The 24966-nt window shown below is 46.8% G+C and overlaps 1 protein-coding gene across 3 annotated transcripts in view; it reads right to left on the bottom strand.

The window, feature by feature from the left end:
• The window catches only part of LOC144106323 (uncharacterized), a 263859-nt gene that overhangs the window by 27099 nt on the left and 211794 nt on the right, over window positions 1–24966 (bottom strand). For all 3 annotated transcript variants that reach the window (XM_077639101.1, XM_077639100.1, XM_077639099.1), the window contains 2 exons: window positions 16757–17001; window positions 15296–15456 (listed from right to left, as the gene is read on the bottom strand). In XM_077639101.1, the coding sequence (XP_077495227.1) occupies window positions 15296–15456; window positions 16757–17001 (406 nt within the window). The remainder of the gene's footprint in view (window positions 1–15295; window positions 15457–16756; window positions 17002–24966) is intronic.

The following is a 24966-nucleotide window of genomic DNA, read 5'->3' as shown; positions in this document are numbered from 1 at the left end:
AAGAGGAGAAGAGGCATTAATGAAAGGGAGAGGCTCTTTAATGGTTACCATTACCACCACCGTGGCCACGTCAGCTGAATTGGCAAAGGTTATAGTATTGACCTAATCTAACCACCTAACTATACACCTCAACTTAATATTGACCTAAGAGAGGTTGTGTTCACGTAAAGAAATGTTTCGTGAACATAGAGTCTGTGCCGAGTTGCTGTAGCCGTAAGAGAGTCAAGGCACGCGAGGAGGCTCACTGTAGCCCGAAATAAACAGTTGTCTGCGTTAACCATATAGTTTAACACAGCTCAGAGCCTAGAATCTCTGCTGGTGTACTCAAAAGAAAGTGCGCATAGCACGAAAAAAAAAAAACCGAGACATTGCCAGTTATGGTGCAGTACTTTGGCGGCAGACGCCTCCTTCGTCACCATGGCATTAGTACAGACAGAGTGAGTATATGAGTGCTAGTTATGGTGGAGTACTTGTGCGGCAGGCGCCTCCTTCGTCACCATTGCATTAGTACAGAGTGAGTATATGAGGACTAGTTATGGTGGAGTACTTTGGCGGCAGACGCCTCCTTCGTCACCATGGCATTAGTACAGACAGAGTGAGTGTATGAGTGCTAGTTATGGTGCAGTACTTTGGCGGCAGATGCCTCCTTCGTCACCATGGCATTTGCACAGACAGTGAATATACGAGTGCTAGTTATGGTGGAGTATTTTGGCGGCAGACGCCTCCTTCGTCACCATGTCATTAGTACAGACAGAGTGAGCATATGAGTGCTGTATGGTGGAGTACTTTGGCGGCAGACGCCGCCTTCGTCACCATGGCATTAGTACAGGCAGAGTGAGTATATGAGTGCTAGTTATGGTGAAGTACTTTGGCGGCAGACGCCTCCTTCGTCACCATGGCATTAGTACAGAGTGAGTATGTGAGTGAGTGAGTTACTTGAGTGCGATAGTGAGTCAGTAACTAAGTAAGCCAGTGAGTGCGACATTGATCGAGTGTGTGAGTAAATGAGTCAGGAGTGAGGCAGTGACAGCGATTGAGTGATTGCCGAACTACATTGATTGATAATCATTTCTCTTTTTCTGATTTGTAGAGCAGGTCTTAACGCAGCATATAATTTGTCTTTGTACATACGACCACTTGGAACACCGCGAGGCAAAACAGTGGTGAAGTCTGCAGGCATACTAGGGCGACAAAAGTTCGGTAATAATGAGGATTATGGTAATAACCACTCTGCGATTATCGTAGTAGTACTCCCTTACAAAAATGGTCTATAGACAGCCTATAGACTTCTTATAGACTCTATTGCTTTCTTTTAGACATTTCTTTTTGTCTATTCATAGTCTATATAGACCGCCTATAGACAAGTCTACTAAAAGTGTGTGGCCATAATTCTATAGATTGTCTATAGACTGTCTATAGGATTTGTATTGCCTGTAGACTGTTCTCTAGTATTTGTCTATAGAGTATCTATAGACTTCATAGAGAAAAGTCTATGGACAGTCTATACAATCTCTCTCTAAAGGAATTATTGTAAGGGCTCAGACAAGTACCACGTGTTCATAATAAATTAAGGCGTTTGTTGCCGTTTTCAACAGGACCAATAAAAGAATAGTATTTTCTGCGGCTAGGTTTACTGTCACTTCATTAGCTCTCTATTTGAAAATTATGTATAGTAACCAAATCTGTCTGTGTACGTCACTACACTAATTCGGTGTTCATTCCTCCTCTAGACTAGGACAGGAAAAGAAATTTGAGGGGTAGTAACCAGGCGTAACTTGTTCACGCCCGAACAACTAACGCAATTAGCGCCTTAGAAAGAATAAAGACAACTGATTTGCAAATGCATTAACGTGCTGCTATATAACGCGAGGCTCCTTAGTCTCGGGTCTTCAACATTCGCTCTTTTACTCAGCCCTATGGCGATGCTCAGCACATCTGAGAAAATTAATCGCAACAAGCTTAATCTCCTTAGAATATTACTACAGCATGTTCACGAAACGCATGGGTTGGCGTTTCCAAAGGCATGCATCTATTTAGTCCTTAGAGCAAATATTTGTTTTTTTCGCCTTCACGTGCCTCTCATTACTCTCATGTTTTCTTCGTAACATTGCTGATTTTCATTACACTTGATTACTGTCATGTAGTTGTACGTGGCCAGCCAACTGATTTTTCCTGTAATTGTTGTGGGAACTGAAGTTTATTCTCATCTATATGCAAATGACATCTTAGCGTTGCTAGCAAGCGATGTCTACCGCCGGATGACCCGAGGCCTAATGAAACCTTATCCGGTGCACTCGGGGGGCGGGGAGGAGGGGCACTATGCTTAAGAGGAAAATAAAATTCTTATCTTTATATGTTCTTCATACAACATCGACATTTCAGAAGTGGCGTTTCACTAATAAGCCTCCCCCCATCCCTTCGTCATACCGGGCATTCGTTTTTGTGCTACGATCGCTTTCCTCACCGTAAATGTTGAAGTTCGCCCTCGATGGGGCCTCGAAGATGTTTCAGACAAATGAGGGAATAAGCGCTGCACTGCTTGTTGGGAAGATTGCGCTGGTCACATGCATTGTAAACGTTGCGAAACCGTACGGGAAGTTTCAGTGATGGTTTTGCTTGCTAATCAAGCTGACTTAAAATTTTCTTGCCAGCCGAGGAGACAAAAACAAACATTTACATATACAGTGGTACAAGCGAGCAAGGGCTAATAAAAGCGGCGATAATTAATTTTAGATTTAAGAAGTTACTCAGAGCTGTTGAAGTAGTTTGCTGTGCATCAAGTTAAGAAGCACGTGCTGAGTTTCATGCTAATATTGACGTTCTTGAGCAACCGGTGCTATGCCACGAAACCTAGTGTTATCGTCATTACCGCGAAAAAAAGGCAAGTCACACTCTAAACACAAATAGGCTCATATTGGAGTAAAAAGAGAATAAGCTGTCTTCTGGTCACGCTTTTTTATAAAAGGAAGTTGTCTAGAGGACAACTTACTTCCTTTTTATTCATTTCTATTTAAGGTGCAGGGCGCGCTAACTTACGTTTACCAATCCACGTACCAGGCTAACGAAAAGAAGAATGTACAGTTTAAGAACCAATGAAACGGGAAACGCGAAAGTGCAACCGCTTCTCTTGCCGCCCCTATAGTTTCTCTGCTGGACGCCCTCAGAGAACATAAGTTTCGGCCATAAATGCCAGAGCTGCGCTGTTGGACCATTCTATACGGGTGCGTTGTGAAACACTGACTGCTTCGATGGAGAACGAAAGGCCATTAGAGCGGCTTTGCCTAGTCTATTGCAAATACACTGCGCCATTTTCACTCTAGCGAACTCTTCCTGACACTGTGCTATATAGAAAGGCACAGGCGCCATCTTTATTGCCCTTAGGGTTGTTTTTGTGACACCTAAGTGCTGCTGGGGCGGGGGTTTAAGTGTGGGTGTTGTTTTAGGCGGTTATGACCTATCCGCATAAAACGAATAGTAAACAGGGTCCATTGGTTTGGTTTTTTTTGGTTTAGATAATACTGGAACGGTCGTGTGTGCTGAGAGCAAGTCCGATACCCACCCTCAACGCACAGACACGCACGCACACGCACGCACACAAGCACACGCACGCACACAAGCACACGCACGCACGCACGCACGCGCGCGCGCGCGCGCACACACACACACACACACACACACACACACACACACACACACACACACACACACACACACACACACACACACACACACACACACACACACACACACACACACACACACACACACACACACACACACACACACACACACACACACACACACACACACACACACACACACACACACACACACACACACACACACACACACACACACACACACACACACACACACACACACACACACACACACACACACACACACACACACACACACACACACACACACACACACACACACACACACACACACACACACACACACACACACACACACACACACACACACACACACACACACACACACACACACACACACACACACACACACACACACACACACACACACACACACACACACACACACACACACACACACACACACACACACACACACACACACACACACACACACACACACACACACACACACACACACACACACACACACACACAGTAGTATGGGCTTCCACCACTGCCGTCCTGTGAGGCACACTGCTGTCTAGCAACTCTGCATCGCAGTTCAGTACAGGAAAGTAATATTTACAGCAAAGTAACTTTTTCCCAACTTTTCAGGATATGTGCAGTAAAGCACAGCACAAAAATGTAATGACTAGCTTGATGAAATGGTTAACATCCACTGACCTAGGTTTGTACACCCGTTAATACTAAAACGAAACGAGGCATGTTTTTCAGTGTTTTTACACGTTGCGTATTATTGAAATGCGGCCAGAGTGTGACGACACGTGTACATTGATCTCGTCGCTGTTTTAGGTAATTTCACTACGTCAATTTGTCCGAAGCTCACAGTGGAATTCCTTCCCGAAGCAGGTATTACCAGAAATGTTGTGTGGAAGCTATTGCGGCATTACCGTACTGTCACGGGCTTGCTGTGGTCACGGGAGGCCTAGGTCTAGAGCATTTGGCACGAGGAGCCGTATGAGGACTCCCAGGGACATATCAATGTAAAGTTGACAAGGACCAATTCCGCATATATGCATGCCCTAAACCCCGCCGCGGTGGCTCAGTGGTTAGAGTGCTCGAATACTGATCCGGAGTTCCCGGGTTCGAACCCGACCGCGGCGGCTGCGTTTTTATGGAGGAAAAACGCTAAGGCGCCCGTGTGCTGTGAGATGTCAGTGCACGTTAAAGATCCGCAGGTAGTCGAAATTATTCCGGAGCCCTCCACTACGGCATCTCTTTCTTCCTTTCTTCTTTCACTCCCTCCTTTATCCCTTCCCTTACGGCGCGGTTCAGGTGTCCAACGATATATGAGACAGATACTGCGCTATTTCATTTCCCCCCAAAACCAATTATTATTATTATGCATGCCCTAACTCATTAACGCTGTCGTGTCAGATAGTTAAGGCGGAGCTTAAGTGTTCTCTCCAATTTTTGTTCGATTCCAGCTCAGTGCAGAGGGAATACTCTACACTCGTGGCTATAGCTTTTTTCTGCAGTACTTGTAATTTCAATCGACTCTTTTCACATCCGTTCAATCCAGCACTCGCGCCTACAGAGTCTATTTTGCATTTTAGAAGTCAACATCAATATATCAAGCGTTCATTTCAAGCACGCGAACGTCTACACTATCAACGCGGTCATAATAGTAATAGTAATTGTTTTTTTGGGGAAAGGAAATGGCGCAGTATCGGTCTCATATATCGTTGGACACCTGAACTGCGCTGTAAGGGAAGAAATAGAGGGAGTGAAAGAAAGGAAGAAAGAGGTGCCGTAGTGGAGGGCACCGGAATAATTTCGACCACCTGGGGATCTTTAACGTGCACTGACATCGCACAGCACACGGGCGCCTTAGCGTTTTGCCTCCATAAGAACGCAGCTGCCGCGGTCGGGTTCGAATCCGGGAACTCCGGATCAGTAGACGAGCGCCCTAACCCCGGAGCCACCGCGGCGGGTCGCCGCCAATTCTGTTTTGCCGACGGCAAAATGAATGGTTGACTGAGCGACCACTCCAGCAGCAACGTATCATTATGCACTGACCGGTCTATCAGCAATTCCCCATTCAGCCAATCAGCTGCTTTCGTGCAAAAATACTAGGAACTATGCGAGTCGTGTAGGCTCTTGTCTCGATTGCTCTTTAGTTGTCCTCTTATTTCTTACTTGCTCCGAGCCTTAAAATGGCGAGGGAGAACTGTAGAGCCATCACGGTTGGACGGCCTATTTTTTTTTTTCTGTTAAGAATTTATGGATACTGAAGTAGGAATTTCATTCGAGACGAAAGCGCGATTTGGCTTCATGCGTCCGACGCAAAACCTCGCTTTGGGGATTCAGTCGTCGGAAATCGAAATTGCTTTTCCGATGCGAAGTGGGTATGAATCTAGAGAGCGAGAAAAAAAGGGAAAGCAGTAAGTGGAACAAGGACGAGGGGAAGGGAAAGGCAAAGCCATCTCGTCTTTCTAAGCGGATTCATATTCTGCGGCTTGACTTCAACTGCATCGCTCGAGGCCGGCCATTTGCGCTGTTCTTTACTTATGTACACTGAATCATTTCGCTTTATTTTGGAAGCGTGGTCGATTTTCTCGAATGCGGCGGCAAAAATACCGCGAGAGGAGAAAGAAGCCTCTCGTAAAAAGAGAATGTCCTGCGTGCAGAATAACACGGCCCGGAAAGGTTATTCCGTGGACATCCGAGGGAGGTGCACCAGTTACTAAGCTATAGAAGATGCGCGTGATTGATGGCTAGGGAAACGACACTGCTGTATGCTTAGCTTTGCGTGCGCTATAGACTGTCGTAATCTTCTAACACCGCAAGTAGTTCCAAAACACTTCAGTTTACTAAATCGAATACGGTCGATATTCCGTCGAAGTTTTTACTGTTAGGTAAAGCGAATCGATTGCTATTTCGAGCAGAATTTAACTCAGTCGGCATCGACAGTTTATTCTAGTCTGTTATTCCTAGGAGAATGTGCGTTATACGCTATGAATGCGTTAACCAAAATGCATGATGCCGTTTAGGACGCGTGCAGGAAACGATGACATGTTTGAATATTTTAAAGGCAATAACTCATCTATCTTGCCGGCGCAAGTCCACCGGGTCGAAACCTAGAGGCTAAGAAAAATGAGATTGAAACGAGTTCAGGAGCTGCGCTGAGAGTGGTTGTTGTTGTTCCTGGTCTCGTACGAAGGATGAGCGGATGCACTTCATTTCATTTTCTTCCCTATTTACAATCTCAGCTGTTCAACAAAAACAGAAAAAAATTCAATTAACTACACCGTTTGTCTCGTTAAGGGGCCTGTAGGCATAGGACCGGAAAAAGCTATAAATAGGTTTTTCTCGGAATCCAAACTTGCCAGCGATATCATCCAAAGCGTATAGAATATGGCATTTCAAACAAAAAAAAAATGAAAACGTTCGCTTCCCCGCCGTCTTGATATCTGACGGGGATCTTCAGCGTTTCGTCGCGATAACCTGATAACAGAGAAACAAAACAACACACGCTCGGGAAATACCGGAGTATGAAGAAGAAACATCACTTCTGAAAATGTATTCGCACTGAGATGCACTTCATAGGAGCAGTAATACTTGAGGATTTAAAGACAGAAAAGCGGAACACGCTTTGAAAACCAATCGAATACTGAAATGAAGAGAAAAAAACCGATATTTAGCAGCAGTTCACGACCGTTCAACCGTGAAAAGAAATAAGAAAGAAAGAGTTCACAAGTGGAAGAAAAGCACCAGCAACAAGTGATAAGTTCAAGATGATCACAACAGTTCAAGTGAAACAGGACGACTGCGAAAGGGATCAAAGAGTAACATTGGAAGCATTTTAGAGATGCAAAAAAAAAGCAAGGAAGGAAGGAAAAGATGAACGGAAGACGGAACACCCCTCGATCCTTTTCTCGGCAGTCTTCTCCGTCCAGTGAACGCGCGAGCACCTTTTGCGAGGGCGCAGCACGCTAAACCGCCTCTGTAAACAACATATTTCAGAGATTTGAGCCCCGGAAACTGCGCGAATCGGAAGCCGGATTCGGCGTGGAAAATGGCCGGGGCTCAGTGCGTTTCGTTCTTTCGATCGCGCGACGACGACGCCTCCGCTTGAGTTCCCGGTCGCTGGCACGTCCGATACGCTCCCTGTGCACTTCCCCGGGCGTAGTTGTTTACGTTGTTGTCATTGTTTTTGTTGTCTTGACTTCGCGCCGTCAAGAAAATGTCGATCCGCGTGTCTCGTACTGACACTCGCAGACACCCTCCCTGCGCTTCTATACTTCCCTGTCACGGAGCAAGACTATACAGGAGGTGAAACTCCCGTCTGCGCGAGCGAGCGCAGGCGACCAGATAGACACAATTGTACGTATGCGCCGACGGGGGCGCATGCAGTGGCGGCGCCTTGTGGCGCCTGGTAGAAGCAGCAGGGAAAAATAAAAGAAATGCAGCGCCCGGGCATGCGCTCCGGCGGCGCCCGCTCAGAGCAGACGACAAGCAGACGACACGGGTGGTTGCTTCAGCGGGCACGCCATGACGTGTATTTCAGTAGTTTCTTTCCAGGCCGCCAGGCGCCGCCAGCAGGATAGTGGCGTCGCGGGCTTGCGACCTTTCCTGGTCGCCGCAGACAGGGGAGTTTCCACTCCTATATAGTCTTCCTCCATGTTCCATGTGTAGTCAGTCCTCATCCCATGCGTCTTCGTGTGCTTGGCTTATCCTTGGCTCGCTTCGGCTCGTTTCGGCTTGTTCTGACATCGGCCGCCGTGCGGGTTAGTTCCTGTTGTAATCGATGTCTTTGGCAGCCTACTCTGCTGCGAGCTTCCGCAGTCGTTCCGTGTCAAAAATCTGCCGCGTGCTACGCTCTTCCCCGTGACGATAAAACACGCCATTAGAATTTGACTTCAGTTCTCTTCGTTTCGGCGTGTTCTGTATAGTTTTTTTTGTTTCGGTTTCCCATATTTCTTGTTCCTTATGCACATCTGAACGACGCACTCATGTGCTTTTCTTTTGTCGCCTCGAGTACGGCTCGTCTCGGATTGTGTTGTTCTTCGTTTCACGGTTACGCCTCAGGCTTGCTTGTTCTAAAAATACGGCCGAAAACGAGCTTTCCGGTTCGATACCTGCATCTCTGGCAGTGTGCTTGATAAAATGGAGAAATAAAACGGAGAAATAAGGAAAAAGTCTACAGAACATCCATGAGTTCTAAACCCGTTTTAGAAAAACAGAATGGTTCGTGAGAATGCAGACGGGCTCTTCGAAATAAGTTTCTCGGCATGTACCCCCCCCCCCCCCCCCACCTCCCAGCACACGCACGCTGTCAAGCTCGGCGGTGCGTTCAATCTTATTTCTTTCTGCTGCCTCAGTGTCCGTCTGAGCATCCGCGTTTTCTTACGTACTCTTCTCCACAAGTTCTGCGCAGAGACACACAGTACCTGAGTGCGCGCAGGCCATTATATGAAATATGGTTAGTTCCCATTCCTGAGAACATAAGGCGAACATCGGCAAACATGAGGCTCAGCATGATGCTGAAGAAGAGAGTGAAAAGAATAGCGAATTGGTAGACCGAACATTTATGAGGCATGGTTATTTTTCATGCTTAATTTTATTCTGGACGACGAGAAAGACCGCATTTTTTTGCTCGTGACTGGCGTTGGCATCGGGGGCCAAGAAAAGAGTCAGTGGAACGTCACATGGTACCTTGGAAGGTGCAGATCAAGATGTGATTGCAAACATGTCCAGAGTCGTATGCTTTTAACCAGGCGTAAAGCATATGTTTTTTTGCTCTCTTTGATGGTATGTAATCTTGTAAAACGACGCCTTGTTGTTTTACAAAATTCTGTTCGTCGTCATAGTGATGTTGTGGCCGTTTTGTTCTCTGCCTCTAATGTCCACCCAGTATGTATTTTACCCAGTCTAATACATGCTTACACTCACGCGACATGCCGCCGCGGTGGCTCAGTGGTTACGGTGCTCGCCTGCTGACCTGAATGACGCGGGTTCGATCCTGGTCGCGCGGGTCGAATTTCAATGGAGGCAAACTTCTAGAGGCCCGTGTACTGTGCGGTGTCAGTAGACGTTAAAAAAACACAGGTGGTCGAAATTTCTGGAGCCCTCCACTACGGCTTCCCTTATAGCATGTGTCGCTTTGGGATGTTAAACCCCCATAAGCCCATAAACTCAAACTCACAGGAGACATACATTAACACATGAAGATGACGTCTCAGTGATCCCGTGGCTTTAAAAAATTCTGTGTCACGACTCCGTATGTGTGAACGAAAATTTTTGGAGGAAGAGTTGTGCGGTTTTCATGAATATAAAGGAAATTAATTTTTACAGCGGCTTTTGGCTCGCCGGCATCCTGCGATTATTGCAAGGTCTTCGTTGAGACTCAGTGGCTCGTTAACAGCAACGAAATGCGGACTTAGCTCATCAATCCTCAGCAAACTGCGTCTTGGAAACTTCACGCAATTGGAGTTAGACACATAAAAATGCGTCTACGTTTATGGCACCTTGTTTGGAAACATTTCCCTAGGCGTGTTCTGTACACGATTGGTATGTGTGCATTTTTCCTTCTCGTGAGATCTATTGTGACAAGTAATGTTGTGCTCACATAGAAGAAAACACGTTTAGGCTGTCCATTCACCGTTACAGCTACAGGGAATAGCAATACTTTTTCCCGCAACATTCACAACGTTCCTTATAAGATGACCTGACTGTAACGCGATCAGTCACCGTAAACATAAGGAGAGGAAATTTAGACCCCACAGGAGTGCCGCTACGGTAAAGTGGTTTCAAGTCACTATAACGGGGCCTATGTTTATTCTAGTAGGCCACAATGCTTGTTTTATTCTGGCAAACTTTGCTTATGGGAGCAAACAAGCAATGGAGAGGAAGTGACTTCCTGAAACAGGTTTATTTTTCTATTTTAGTCTGGTTCAGCGAAGGCTTTTTGCACACCACTTCACTCCGCTTCTCAGCGGATCTTGGGCCGCAGCGGTGGCTTAGTGGCTGAGCATCCGCCCTTATCAAAATATATAGACTAAGTGTATAGACTTCTTATATACTCTATTGCATTCCTATAGGTACTTGTTTTTGTCTGTTCATAGTCTATGAACTTTGTAAAGACAAAAGTCTAACAAACGTATATAGACATAAATCTATAGACTGTCTATAGACTGAAAAAGAGGGTGAAACTGTCTAGACATTCTATAGGCTGTCTATAGGATTTGTATTGCCTATAGACTGTTCTCTAGGGTTTGTCTATAGACAGTCTATAGATTTTATAGACAGTGGTCTACGGTCAGTCTATAGACTGTCGAAAGAAATTGTTTTAAGTGCGCGCCTCGCATGCGGGAGGTGCGGGGTTCGATTCCCTGTGCCTCCGGGTGCCCACCGGTGCTGAAATAGGTACAAGCTTCTCCTGGCCTGGTGCTCGGTTTAAACAGGGTGAAATGCTTGGAAAATGGGTTTTTGACGATACCTGGAGCAATCGAAAATACCTTGTGCCATGGCGCTCTTTGGCCGCAGATGCCTTTGCGCCATAGTGCCGAGAAATGTTCCCCTCGGGAATCTCGCACAAGCGTGTTTCATCAAGTGGGGGCGTAATTGATGAGCTCGCAAGGGTGTTGTGCGAATACTCTTAAAAAAAAAAAGCGTTCAGCGGAAGAAATCTAAGGTTGTCACTTGTTCGCAGAGGAATAATATAGGCGCATAAACTGATGACTACAGAGAGGCAGCGAGCCATTGTTAACTCGGCACGTTTGAGTTCAATCGGAAGTTGAATCGCCAAGTGCGGAAAGCTTCAACAAAGCTTTCATATGCTCTAGTAAGAGGAGAAAAACTTCTAATCAGTTCTAATCACTTCCTTTCGATAAACACTGGACCCGATCCATTCGAGATGCAGAATTTTCAGCGGTGCGTCTGTTCTTACCATGGCCACATGTGTCTGTTTCCAGGTTGTAAGGAATTCAGACATACTTGGGCATTGATTCGAGATTACAAGCTCGCTGGAATATTTTCCGCGGCATATTTAGAAGCCGTTTCTCATTATCAGGGCTTAGCCCTAGATTTTGCAACGGGCATAACAAAGGCTGTCTTTGAAAAGAAAAAGTATAAACGAAAGGAGGTCAGCCCCGGCCCTCGGAAATGCCCTCGGAAATGTGAATCAGGTACCCTCAAACGACCGTTTCAACATACCCGGAGAGCGTGCCATATCGCTTACAGTTTGTCGCGGTCGTAATCGCAGCCGCTGCTCCCTCGTTCTGTCCGTAGATTCAGGGAACAGCCTGGCAATGTCCCTAGCGCGGAGCGGACACGTACAGTCCGGGCAATGAGCGAGACTTTGTTGCGGTCCGGAATTACCGACTCGGAAACCCGAATGAATGTGGCCATTTCGGAGACAGCGGAAGCGCTGGGAAAACTTTGGCCTTGTTGCATTTATTAGTCCCGGCTTCGCCTGCTACAGGACGGAAGAATTTATGGAGCCATTTACTAAATCGTTGCGCGATCATCTTTGTGCGGAAAGCGAGAAAAAGGAAACAGGAATCGCGACCGTCGCGTTCATGTAAAAATTAGTGACACCCGTCATGCGGCTGCGAAGTGGCTATGGAGTTTTGCTGCTGTATTCATCCTGAACAGAAAGGAGTAAGCAGTCCTCTAACGCACTTCCTTTTATAAACGGCAGTGCGTTAGAGGACGGATTACTTACTTTTTACTCCCATTAGGAGTATTCGCGTTTATGGTGAGGAGAGCTCAGCTGAATGAGCGCGCACGTGTGGTTTTGAACTGTCCATCTTGTAAACGCTCTTTTCTTTGCTCTGGACGGTTTAGTGTTCCTCCAGAGGGAGCTTCGGTTGCCATGCTACGAAAGGGCACTGAAGGCAGCTTCTTCCAAGTTTCATTCTTGGGAACAAAAAAAAAGAATATTGTAAGCCTGTTTCTCGCTGTTCAAATGCTGGTTCGTTAGCGAAACCAACAAACACACATTTGTTGCTGACAAAGATTCCTTTCAAGATTGTACCATTATTTAATACCGTCGCATGATTCCTATTGAGACGGATCCGCCTACTTTAAAAAGCACCACCATCATGTGTGGCCACAAGTCGCAGCTGCCTCGAAAGTGGAATATACGTAAATGAAAAGAGCTTACTGTGTTACGAGAGACACATGGAGAAAACGCGGAGAAAACTGACATAGAGCCCCAACACTTGGAAAACGTGTTCAGGTTTTGTTCGCAGGGAAGCAAACGCGATTTTAGACACAACTTCTTGCAAGGACGATTCGCGAGTCTTGCAGACAACAAAGCCGCTGATATCTCGGTCTCGCCTTGTGCCGAGTGAGTCACACTGATCCCACCTGAAATAGAGAACCACGCCCACGAATAGACTGCGGCGCACCGGCACGGTAGCATTTGATAGCGCACTGAACCCTACAGGACCGTTACCTAGAAGGCGACTAGCGGAAAAGTATTTGAAGGATGATGCTAGTAAAGTTATGCAAACGAGTCTTTATATTCATTGCTATAACGTAGTATAGGAAACTAGGACCCGGTTAGCTGTGTGTATTCTTTCCAACACCAGGCGCTAATCGCAGGTAGCAGTACAGAAACGCGTTCAGAAAGCTTGGTAGGCGATAGCTTTAAGGCTGCACAAAGTGTGCAAATTTGGGAGCACAAACGAATCAGGTGCAGTTCTCGAATATCGAATGCAGCTCTGCGCACTGCATCCTCGGTTAGTGAATCCCAGCTCAAGCATTCCTGGCGCCGAAAATCATTACTGAAACTGATGGTGACTTCCAATCGCAGAGTTGGAGCACTTCTAGAGCAACGTTTCCTGCTCTTTTCGGAGCAACTGTATTCCAAACGCAGATCTGAGCCACGGATCGCGTCTTCCAATCGTAGACAGGGAGCGGTTGCCGAGCCGAGATTGCTCCGTAGAGCAATCGGGACTGCTCCGCCGAAATCGGCGGATCCGACCGGAAGTTTGCGTGACGTTCTTTTTAGCGGTGCTAGCAGCACCCCCATTTCCGGCGGCTTGTCGCGTCCGCCGCGCCGGCTCCTCTCCGCGCTGTGTAGCAGACGATCCTTCGCCCGCCGCTATGGACTCAAAAGTGAATCGCGCACTGGCGCTCGCTCTGCTTGACGACACCGAGTCGGAAAGCAGTAGCTTGTCATAAACTTTAGGCGTCACCTCCATCTCAAAAGGCAGCGGGTGTAGTCTTCACCTCTTGCAGCAAGGCTCGAAAAGCAGACGACGACGCGCGCGAAAAGCGCCGGCAAGAGCAAGGAAGGGCGGGTACTTCTGCCAGCAGTTCGCGAGCGTCACCTACATGCTCTGGCCAGAGCAAGTGTACTCCAATCGCAATTTCAGGTCGCGCGCTCTGCGCCGGATTCAGGCGCTCTGTCACAGAGCGTGCAGACCGCTCCGGGCTTGCGATTGGAATTCACCATGAGAGGAGGCCTAAATAACCGTGGCCCCTGACTTGTCCAATGGTTTTCTTGCTAGAGCAGATTATGCAATGGTCATCACTCGCAGGAATGGAGCACATACGTTACGTGATGCCTCGATGCCCGCCAAAATTTACTGTTATAACTGGTATGGAAGGACGATCTAGAGCCGGCGCCTCTTCCATGAAGCGAGGTTTGTTTCTTCGATGGATGCCGACGTTTTCGCCGTTAGACGTGTTTTACAGGTGCGGCCCGCCAAAAGGTATATCCTGCTGGAGAGAACGTTAGGTCACAGTGTAGAGGTAGAAGTGGCATTCTGGATTATAGATGTCCGCGGTCCCTGAGCGTAAATCACGTGAACAGCGAGCATACTCGGGGATTACAGTTGGTCAGTAACGTTACTGGAGGTCACTAGCGAACTTCAGTATTCCACCTCCAATATAACGAAATTTCGTGTTACCTGAGATTTATAACGAACACAGGTATTCAAGCCGCCGCGGTGACTTAGTGGTTATGGCGCTCGGCTGCTGACACGAAAGACGCGAGTTCGTTCCCGGCCGCTGCGGTCGAAATTCTAGAGGCCCGTGTGCTGTGTGATGTCGGTGCACGTTAAAGAACCCCAGGTGGTCGAAATTTCCGGAGCCCTTCACTACGGCGTCCCTCATAGCCTGAGTTGCTTTGGGACTTTAAACCCCCATATACCATATACCGAACACAGGTATTCTACCTCGTATATAACAAAATTTAATGTGTCAAGCTCGAATATAACGAACCTTTGGCTGCTGACGCCTTCAGATGATCTGCCGAGGATCTCCTGAGAGTTTTTCTACGAACTCAGGCTGCGAAAAATTATCTGTAGAATCTTGGCGTATACTGCTGTCTAGAGCGGCTACTAGGGCCCAATGCTTACTCCATTGTCTTAGTCTTTCGAAGGACGGCTTTTCGCCCGCAATATAAATGACCTATATATCGCAAAGTATTCATAAGTTGCGATGTGAAAAAAAGGCTCATGCGAATTTTTTTTATAGGGGTGACGTATGGGGCATGCTCTTGCTAGCGTTTACCGTAAACGTACAGAATTTTCTTACAGTGCTGGTTACGTCGTAATATGTTAATAATGAGCGCAAAGTCTATAGACGTATCAATCGGATACTTCTTGTACGGTGCCCCCGGCATATAAAACGTTAGTGCGAATGTGAGCACTCACCCGAGATGGTCTTGACGAGTATTTCGACTCGAGCTCGGTCCTGTTTCTTGGGCGACCCGCCGTCTTCGGCGATGACTGTGAAGGCGATCACAGAGCCGGCGACGTCCGCCAGACTGCGGTTCAGCATCACCTCTCCCGTGATGCCGTCCAGGGCGAGATACCTGAGAGAATGCAGAGCAATAATCATAGCCTAGCCACTAAGGTGCTCGATTCTCGACTTGCAGCTCAAGCACTCTGTTGAAGAGACTATAGCACAGTTCAAGAAAAAGGACAGAGAAATATTGAAGCACTCATCGTGAGATATCCGTTTTGGAAGCGTGGTAACGCATTTCAAATCTTGAAATGCTTAAACCTGTGACTCGGGCCGCTTTAAATTGCAGCAAAACAAAGCATGAGCAAAACGTTTTGTTGTTTCACTAAGACTTTGCTTAATTTCGAACTAAGCAAAACGCTACATCTATGCTGATTTGGAAACGCGAATCACTACTGACTAGCGGTCCGTTTTGCGTGAGTCCAGTAGCAATTTGCCCCCCCCCCCCCCCCATCCCACTCTCCCTTCTCGTTAAAACGAAATTCGCAGAGGCGTAAGCACGATAAATTTGTTTAGCGGTGGCTCGGATTAGAATTCCCATAGCAGAATATAACATATGATGCGAATCAGACTTTAAGCTGTGCAGCCGGAGTAGTTGTTATCAGGTGCCAAAACCAAGGTCCTTTCCCGCTGGCCGGCACGCGAGTTAAAACTATTGTCGTGCCATCTTCCAAGCCTCCTCTCTTGACATCCTCTAGCCTGTAGACTTACGTTTTGCGGCTGCAGCCGACCACATGAAATGCCTTACGAAGGACAACAATTTTCCAAGCTGAGGGAAGCACTGCCCGCAGCGCGAATAAGTGGGCGCAACAGGACGCCAACGGCTTTGTCACGCGAGTCAAAGCACTTACTGTTGTACATGCACTACTGAGCCGAATTCGAGGGCCCATATCGGAAGAGGAGGTATTTGCATTTTCCTTCCTGAACAATTTCGTTATAAGTGAAAATAACGCGCTTTAGTGGAGACGTTCGCATTGTGCAGCACCGAAGGAGACTCTCTGCATATTGCCTTAAGAACATTCTCTAAAGGAGAATTCCCTAAAGAATATTAAAAAGGGTTCTTTGGCACCGACAAGAGGACCCCGTAGCCAAGAACGGTGGGAGGAAACTCCCAGCCCTCTTGTCTGTGGCAAAATCCCGGCTTTTAGCTCCCTTATGAACACCGTATTTTCAGCTCAAATGTTAGCCCGTATTTTTCATATTGGGATGCTATTTATTCCAGCAGTTTACACTGGACTTTTGCCGTATTTTAATACACAACATTTTACAAAAAGAAGGAGCTTTGTGGCTAGCTGCTACGTACCAATAAGTAGGCTGATATCATGTGGCTATTATGGTTGACGCTGTAAAAGGAGGGCGGTATAATTTACCTGAGCGCCCTGGTGGACTCCGGTCCTGGCTCGAGGCGGTAATAGACCTCGGCATTGTAGGGCACGGGGTCCGGGTCGTGGGCTCGCACCTGAAGTACCCGGTATCCGGGCCGCGTGCGTGTCTGGTGCACCTCGGCGCGGTACACCGAGTGCTCGAATCGGGGCGGGTACTCGTTGGGCACAGTCACCTCGATCTGCATCGTCTTAACCTCGGTCACACCTTGGCTCACGGCGGCAACGATCACCTGCAGCAGAAGGGTAAAGAGAGGGTTAAAGGGAAAGGGTCAACTTGTGTCATAACGTCTCGTGTTTGTATATTTATTTACTTGTTTACTTCGAATACCTGAAAAGTATTCGAAGTAAACCTGTACCTGTAAGGTATTCGAATGTGCACATACAACCTTTGTCCGCAAAGTTTCGAGACTGATTTATTTTATTCTCTAAAAATGGTTCCTCAAAACAAATGTTGGTGTGTATATGTAGGGCCATCTTTTCGGACTAACCTGATGTATTTATGTTAATTGCTGTGGTAGCCGCTAGATGGCACTACATGTAGAAAAATACGTTGTCACTAGTCGTCTGGGCATTCTACTGTGAGTGAATGTGGAGAGATGGACGTCCACCTCGAAAAGTATTCGAAGTAAACCTGAGCCTGTAAGGTATTCGAAAGTGCACATAACAACCTTTGTCCGTAAAGTTTCGAGACTGATTAATTTTATTCTCTAGAAATGGTTCCCCAAAACAAATGTTGGTGCGTATATGTAGGGCCATCTTTTCGGACTAACCTGAGATATTTATGTTAATTCCTGTGGTAGCGAGTTTTCGAGTGGCACAACAGGTTCGTTTCGGGGAGAACGTTGGTGAAAGACGAGGCAGGGGTGCCCTTCAACCTCACGGAATAAAAAGAACGTGGCTCGGATCAAGGAAATTGTACAGCAAGACTGCACCATTACAGTCCGCATGCTACATGCTATCAGATGCTCTCTACGTTCTTAAGACAACATGTCACCAGATTTTGCGTGAGAACTTGAGGAAACGAAAGCTGAATGCCAGACTTGTGCCGCACTCCCTCACACAGAACCAGAAGGACACGCGGGCATCAGTGAGCGCTGATTTGCTCTCCGAGGCAGAGAAAGATTCTGCATTCGTTGACAGCATTACTGCTGAAGACGAAACGTGGTGTTTTCAATACGATCCTCAAACAAAAATGCAGAGGGCCGAATGACAGTCCACAAGCTCTCCGCGGTGTCAAGAAAGGTGCGGCGACAGAAGACCAAAACAAAGACGATGCTGATAGTTTTTTTTGGTGTCAGAGGTGTCATACACCACGAGTTCGTCCCACAAGGGCAGACGGTGAATCAGGAGTTTTATATCCGCGTGCTCCAACACATGCGTGCATTGCGACGCCGTCGCCCTGACTTATGGGCATCTGGACAATGGAGACTTCTCCACGGTCCAACGCTTCCAACAACGCAAGGACGCACACTGCTCTCAACGTGGCAAATTTCTCGCCAAGCACAGCATTACTGTACTTCCCTATCCGACATACTCGCCTGACCTCTCCAATGCGATTTTTTCCTGTTTCCTCGTGTGAAGATAGCCCTAAAAGGTCACTGGAGCGTGGAGGCCATTCAAGGCGCCACGACAAAGAAGCTGACAGTCCTGCCAAACTAAGCATTTTCCAACTGTTTCCAAGACCTGAAGGAGCGTTGGAAGCTGTGTATAGGCTGCAAGGGAGACTATTTCGAAGGGGTGCTGCACAAATGATTTCAATGTTAAACGCATCTTTTTAGATAGGCTCAGTATCGGAACTTTACGGACAAATAGTTATGTAACGGACCGAAAGTATAAGCATGAATTGAGACGCTACGCGCCCGCTGCTGCTGTGTGATTCAGTGTTTTCACGTGGTAACTGTTTTGGTCAATTTGACCTTAATTGCAGACAGACACGTCCTTGACAAACGTAAGTAGTAAGATCTAATAACGCTCGTAAAAAATGTCGCCAAAAACACCATTAGAAGAGCCACTGAAACATTTTTTTCCGATTGATATGAAGATTTTATAGTAGTTTTAACTTCATGCTCTCTTAACGAAGAGTAATATTAGGTACAATTATTTTTTTAGGTTATATTTGCACACGGAGAAAGCTACATAGAATTCAGGCAGCAGATAGGACGACAACAAACTCTTTTCACCTTTTTTTATATTTTGGTACAAGCCGAATTCGGCGAATTTCAGATTTTAGTGTTGTGCGCACCAGAAGTCACGAGTTTTATTTTATGCCGTAGAGAAATACACTTTTCTTCAGTAGTAATGACACGTCCGGATTCACAGAAGGAGCATCCGAGATTGGTTTTTCAGTGAAAGTGATACGTAAATGGAAGAACTCTCGGCAAGAACACTCGACAAGTTTATTCCCGTCCTCATAGAAATGCTTCTGTAGACTAGATCAACCCAGGATTAGCGCAGCGGCACTGTTAAGGGCGTTCTCGTGTTAACAAGATTATCCCCAAAGTTATGTATTGCAATTAGACTGCACCTCTTGCGGCTGTAGCAGATGTCTTCCATCTTTCATATGGATCATGTCAAGACGGCAGGTGGAAACAGGCAGGCAGGCAGAATAACACTGCATTCTGTTTAACACGGCCACGTACACAATGGATACGCCGTTCACAACATCACGCTCGCTTTCTTCGCTGTTTGTCGCTTATCGTCCAAATGACGCCCACAACAGTGCTCAGAGTGCGCTCTGTACACTTACCTCTTTGCTGACCTGCCTTTGTGTGAAGGATATCTGCTCAGCTGCTTCATTGTTTTACTTAACTCTTATTCGCATCGATGCACAGTGTTCTTCGTGCGCAAGAATACAATCTTCCTTATCCCGTTGGCAAAATGTACAGCCACCGTCAAAAGTATACAGCCCAAAGGATTTGCTCCTAAGCTGTTTAGCGGGCTTCCTAGCACATCTAGCAGCCTAAAAACGTGGGAAAACTGAGGGAACGAAGCCATTACTCTTTCGAGAAATTATTCACTGAGGATACTTAACGAGGCAAGCTGTAGGCCACACAAGCAAGCCGCTTGGTCTGTATACTTTTGATGGGGGGCGTAAAGTCTTTTACAAAAGTAACCGGGCAACGGTTATTTGTTTCTTACCCGCGCAGTAACTCCCTTAGGCACCCCTTAAGCTCTGAATCTGTGCAAAGTCAGCCGAACCCTTGTCCTCACGTTTTGACGCCTTTCGGTCTTTTGGGGGTGCCGTAAATGCCCCGTAATAGGGTTCAGAAGCAAAAGCTTGTTGTTCGGTTACTTTTGTCAAAGCGAGTACATCTCATGTAGCTTGTAGCCCCACAGTAACGACAATGATACGATGCGTGCCGTGTGAAAAAAAAAAGAGACAAAAAGACGCGCTATTGCTGGGAAACGAGAGGAGACGAAACGGGGACGCAATTGCGTGTCGTTGCTAGTTCCGTGCCCATACGATCATCCATCGCCATCAAAGCCCGCCAGCGCGGCTGGATGTTACTCATTTTTGGCTGTGCCGACCTCGAATTGTCCGAGCTAAAGAAGGGTAACCAAGGATGACGCCCAGAACGAAGTAGAACTAAAGTGATGAAGCGAGCAGACCGAAATGGCTGCCATCCAATTCAAGTAGTAATATAAACTGCGGTTGGGACAACAATGCTTGGGCTTGGCTTGGCTTGGCTTGCTTTGGTTGGACAACAGCATGAGAGGGTGACGGAAGAAGCCGGAGCGAAGAGCCTAAGGAAAAGAAGCTAGGAAAAGAATAGAATGATGTGGATGAATCAAATAGTTGCAGAGAAAGAGACACACAGGGGAGCAAAAAAGAAAGGATACGATGCTAAGGTAAGCTAAAAATAACGATGCCAAGAACGCCAACAGAGATCAAAAGAGCTTGGCATGGCTTGGCTTGGTTCCTGTTGCTGCGGGCTAGAAGAAAAAAAAAGGAAAGTTGGAGACGGGCAGAGAAAGCCGAGCAGCAACCAGATTTACTAGGAAGCATGCAACAAACAATAAAAAAACACGAGGGTGCAACGAGGTGGTTCAATAAAGGGAGTCCTGGGAGACGTTCAGGAGACGCCAGCGGTGTTTGCCGGACCGAGGCAGCGACAGGAGCTGGTTGTCTGAGCGAGAAATAAAAGCTGTCCGGCCACCACCACCGTACGTCGCGCTTTCAGCGTCTTGTCGAGTAGCCGCCGTTGCTTCGTCTACTTGGTCTTCTTGTTCCCGGGGCTCTAGACCGAAGTACGACAAAGACACGGGCACCCAAAAGGCAAAGAGGAAAAAGACAAACAAGAAAAACGAAGGGTAAAGGATGTTACTTCGCGACACAAGGAAGCTGGGCAGCGCGAAATGTGGAGGTCTCGGAAAGAGAAGTTCCGAGTGCGCAAAGCGAAGCCGAGAGCAGGAAACACAACGATTCGAAAGGAGCAGAGACTGAGGAATGTGAGAAGGTCTGTAGCGGGAAGCAATTTCTTTAATGAACTGTCTATTGTAAAAGAAGGTTGCGGGAGCAAAAAAGCGTTTGTTACAATATTTCGTACAATTAAAAATACAGAATGAAGGAAGGGTCCGTTGCAGTCTTACAATAATGTTAAAAGTGATCGGATTAAGTAATGTGATCGATAGTTATTACTGACTCTTTTAGATTAAATTCAATAAATAGATAAAAATGTGAGAACAATGCAAGATAAAACAAACAAAAATAGTTAAAGGAGATAGGAAACGCTACGGGTCGTTAATGGTCTAAAAGATTGAAAGGCGTTTCAAGAGAGATACTACTATTTGTGCGCCTGTAAGTGGTTTGTGATTTCTAATATTCTGCACTAATTACACAGCGAGTAATTGTCCCTTACACTGATAGCAACAATTTATAGTAATATTTTTAATTTTTATTCGAATTTTCTTACTGTTGCTGGTGCATGCATTGAGTTTCGTCGTGTCAGAACGAGTAAGAAGTTTATTTCGAAGCCCTCAGATTCAGGTCTCTTATCTTTGGGTTTCGGTCACTCACACCTCAATTTTGAAGTAAGCCGCCGTGGTGGCTGAGTGGTTACGGCGCTCGGCTGCCGGCCCGAAAGACGTGGGTTCGATCCCGGCCGCGGTGGTCGAATTTCGATGGAGGCGAACTTCTAGAGGCCCGTGTACTGTGCGATGTCAGTGCACGTTAAAGAACCCCAGGTGGTCGAAATTTCCGGAGCTCTTCACTACGGCGTCTCTCGTAGCCTGAGTCGCTTTTGGACGTTAAACCCCCGTAAACCATCAATTTTGAAGTGTCTGCGAATCCCTTAATTTATTGCATTTTCTAAATTTTAGTTATACGACATGCGATACAATATCAAGAATACAAACACAGTTATAAATGCAGTGTGGTACGACACAGGTAAAAATACTTGACTCGGCACTAAAGATTTCCACGTGCAGTAGTTCACAGCAGTTGTGCCGTAAAAGCATGTTAGTTCTTATGAATCAAGCTCTGAACGGTTTTATTCTTATCTAGTACAGTTTTCTATTTTAATCCGATGAATTCTGCAAGACATCCTGATTTTATTAATTGAAGGCCGCGCCTAGGAATTTGGCCGGAATTGTATAGTGTGAAACATGATCATGCTGTCAGGCTTTTAACACGCGCTATACTGCTGGGATTGCTTCCGTCCTGCAGATCGAAGTCATTGCCGGCTGGCAAATACCTATGATAACTGGACCAGCTTTGCAAAGAACGGGTAACGCCTGTGCATCCGGCAGGCACGCCAATCTTTCATTTACTATAGCTGTCTTATTTACGTCAGCCAGCGAAACTACGAGTTCGGTCTAAAGCATCTACTACAAAAATTAATGAAAACAATTTGCAAGTAAATTGTGAAAACAGAAAAACCGCACCTTTTTTCATGGCTGGAAGCAGCATTAACATGGAATAATGGAAAGGAACGGAGGCTTTGTGTATCCAGTGCACATGTGGTCGACTGTGAACATGCAGTACGTATTAACCACTACCACTATTGGCTTTCTCACTCACCAGTCCAAGTGCTGCTCTTACCGGCGATATCCGTACACTTTTGTCTATCTGTTAACAGCACCGTGCGCACGGTGGCGTATGACGGCATTCACGCACAGTGAACTGCTGGACTTGAAAATGAATTTCGACGGTTTGATTGTCAATCGTGTCAGCGATTAATTTACCTTTTTTTGATGTATTCCTTCATGATTGATGACGCTTAGTTCCCGAGCGATGCGTGGCGAAAGTTTGGAAATATTCACGCGAGACCGGTTCGAAGGCACCAATCGTCGTTTCATGCATAAAAACAACCGGAAATTTCAGCCTCAGGCAACGCACAACAAAAAGGGAAAAAGGCACCACAGCTTGTCCTCACTGGCACGAGAACTGTTTCAGAAATGAAACCAATGGTGGAAGTGGTGTGTGTGTGTGTGTGTGTGTGTGTGAGGGGGGGGGTGCTACCAGGAGAACTGTTTATTCACAAAAAGTTTGCCCTCACTGGTTGCTCCACCCACGCTTGCAGTGATTCTCCCGTTTATTCATTTTTTTTTTGCGTGGAGAAGTATCCAAAAATTACCGCTGCTGTTGTTGGCTGGGGCCCTTGTTGCCTTTTGTCTGGGCGTCATCGCGTCGCCTGCTTTCTGCTGCGCGTCACTGCCGCTTAAAGGGAGATGTTCACAACAGCGAGTCACTGCCAAACGACCCGCGCTAACGTCAACGTGCATCGCGACGCTATGCAGTTCGGGCAGAAAACTGAAGAGGGACGACCCGTAGGCCTCGCCCTGACAGCGCCAAAACAGGAACGTCGCATCAGTTTGAAAGCCAAAGAAGATAAAGAACAAAGCTCCAGAATACTCGCTTGCTGCAAAAAGAGGAAGACGCGCTGAAAGGCCTTGAACGAACATTCCAAAACTTCCTGTATCAAAACAAAGCACGCGCCGTTCTTCACGGCATGGTGTTTACTTTGAATTTGCCTCTAGAGGAAGGAACGGGCTCTCAAAATAATTGCTCGCTTTCCGGCATGCACCAGCAGGAAATGACGTCACGAGAGAATTGCAGAGCTTAAAAAAAATGTTTGACACAGAGCCCGCACAAAACAGAAGGATGTGTCAAGGCGACAGACAAGAACTCCTAAATCGTCCTTGTGTTTTATGCGCGCTTTGTCTCAAGCATAGATTACAAACTTGCCGAAACCCGTACCTTACAAAGGGTGTTTTTTTTCATTTTTGTTAGGTTTTGCTGATTGCTGTAATTTTTTGTGTAGTGACTGTAGCTGAGAAGGAGTTAGGGCGAGGGTAGAGAAAAACAGGGAACTCCTAACCAACTCTTAGGAAGCCGAACGCGATAGCGTTACCAGTCACCTAGCCCTCCTTCCCAACTCCACAATCACCTTTACGGTACGCACGCATCTGTTTCGGAGCGTCTTTCTCGTTTCATAAGCGCTCCTTCACCCTGCTCTACCCAACTGACGTCATGCACCCTGTCACGTTACACGACACTCCAACCACAGAGCGGTGAAAACTTTCCGCACGCTCTGACTACCGCGCAGTTCGCACCGCGCGCCAACCTCTCGACTCTTCGTATCTGTCTTCATACCTCGCTCTCATTGGTTGAGTATAGTGTGACGCCACGAAGACTGCCAACAAATCCTGAATTAGTTTTGCAACGCGCACCGCTTTTCCTCCAAGCGTCAGCTCTAAAGCTGTCGTGTTAAGGATGAAGAGAAAACATTATTCTACTGTGTGGTTTTGGGACGTCTGCAAATATGTTCTCTCCTTGGTTGTATTCCCAGGAGTCTTCTCTGTCGAGCTCGTCCAATTTTAATCAGTGGTCGGTTGCCCTCAGTCCAGGGCTCCGCTGGCCACTGCTGCCCGTTGAGGTCGCTGTACCAGACCTTGTTGGTCTTCGCAGCGATCGTTGGATAGCAGTCTCTCCCATTGCTCCGCACTCGGGCTTTGTATTTTGGGGACCACGTCTACGTTTTGAGAGGCCCATGTGATGTGATATAGTGTGGGTTTTTCGTCGCACCAGGGACATTTGTCCGCGTCTATCATGGGGTACATTCTGTTTAGTATGTGTAGGTTTGGGTAAGAACCTGTCTGTAATTTTCTCGAAGTTACAGCTTCCTCTCTGTTGAGAGATTTGTGCGGCGGGAGATATCGGATTCTTCTGCCTCTGTAGTTTTGTAGCATGCCGC

Source organism: Amblyomma americanum, chromosome 10 (genome assembly GCF_052857255.1).
Source record: "Amblyomma americanum isolate KBUSLIRL-KWMA chromosome 10, ASM5285725v1, whole genome shotgun sequence".
Classification (NCBI taxonomy): Eukaryota; Metazoa; Arthropoda; class Arachnida; order Ixodida; family Ixodidae; genus Amblyomma; species Amblyomma americanum.
The sequence above is the reverse complement of the archived record's forward strand: the minus strand, read 5'-3'. Positions and strand labels throughout refer to the sequence as shown.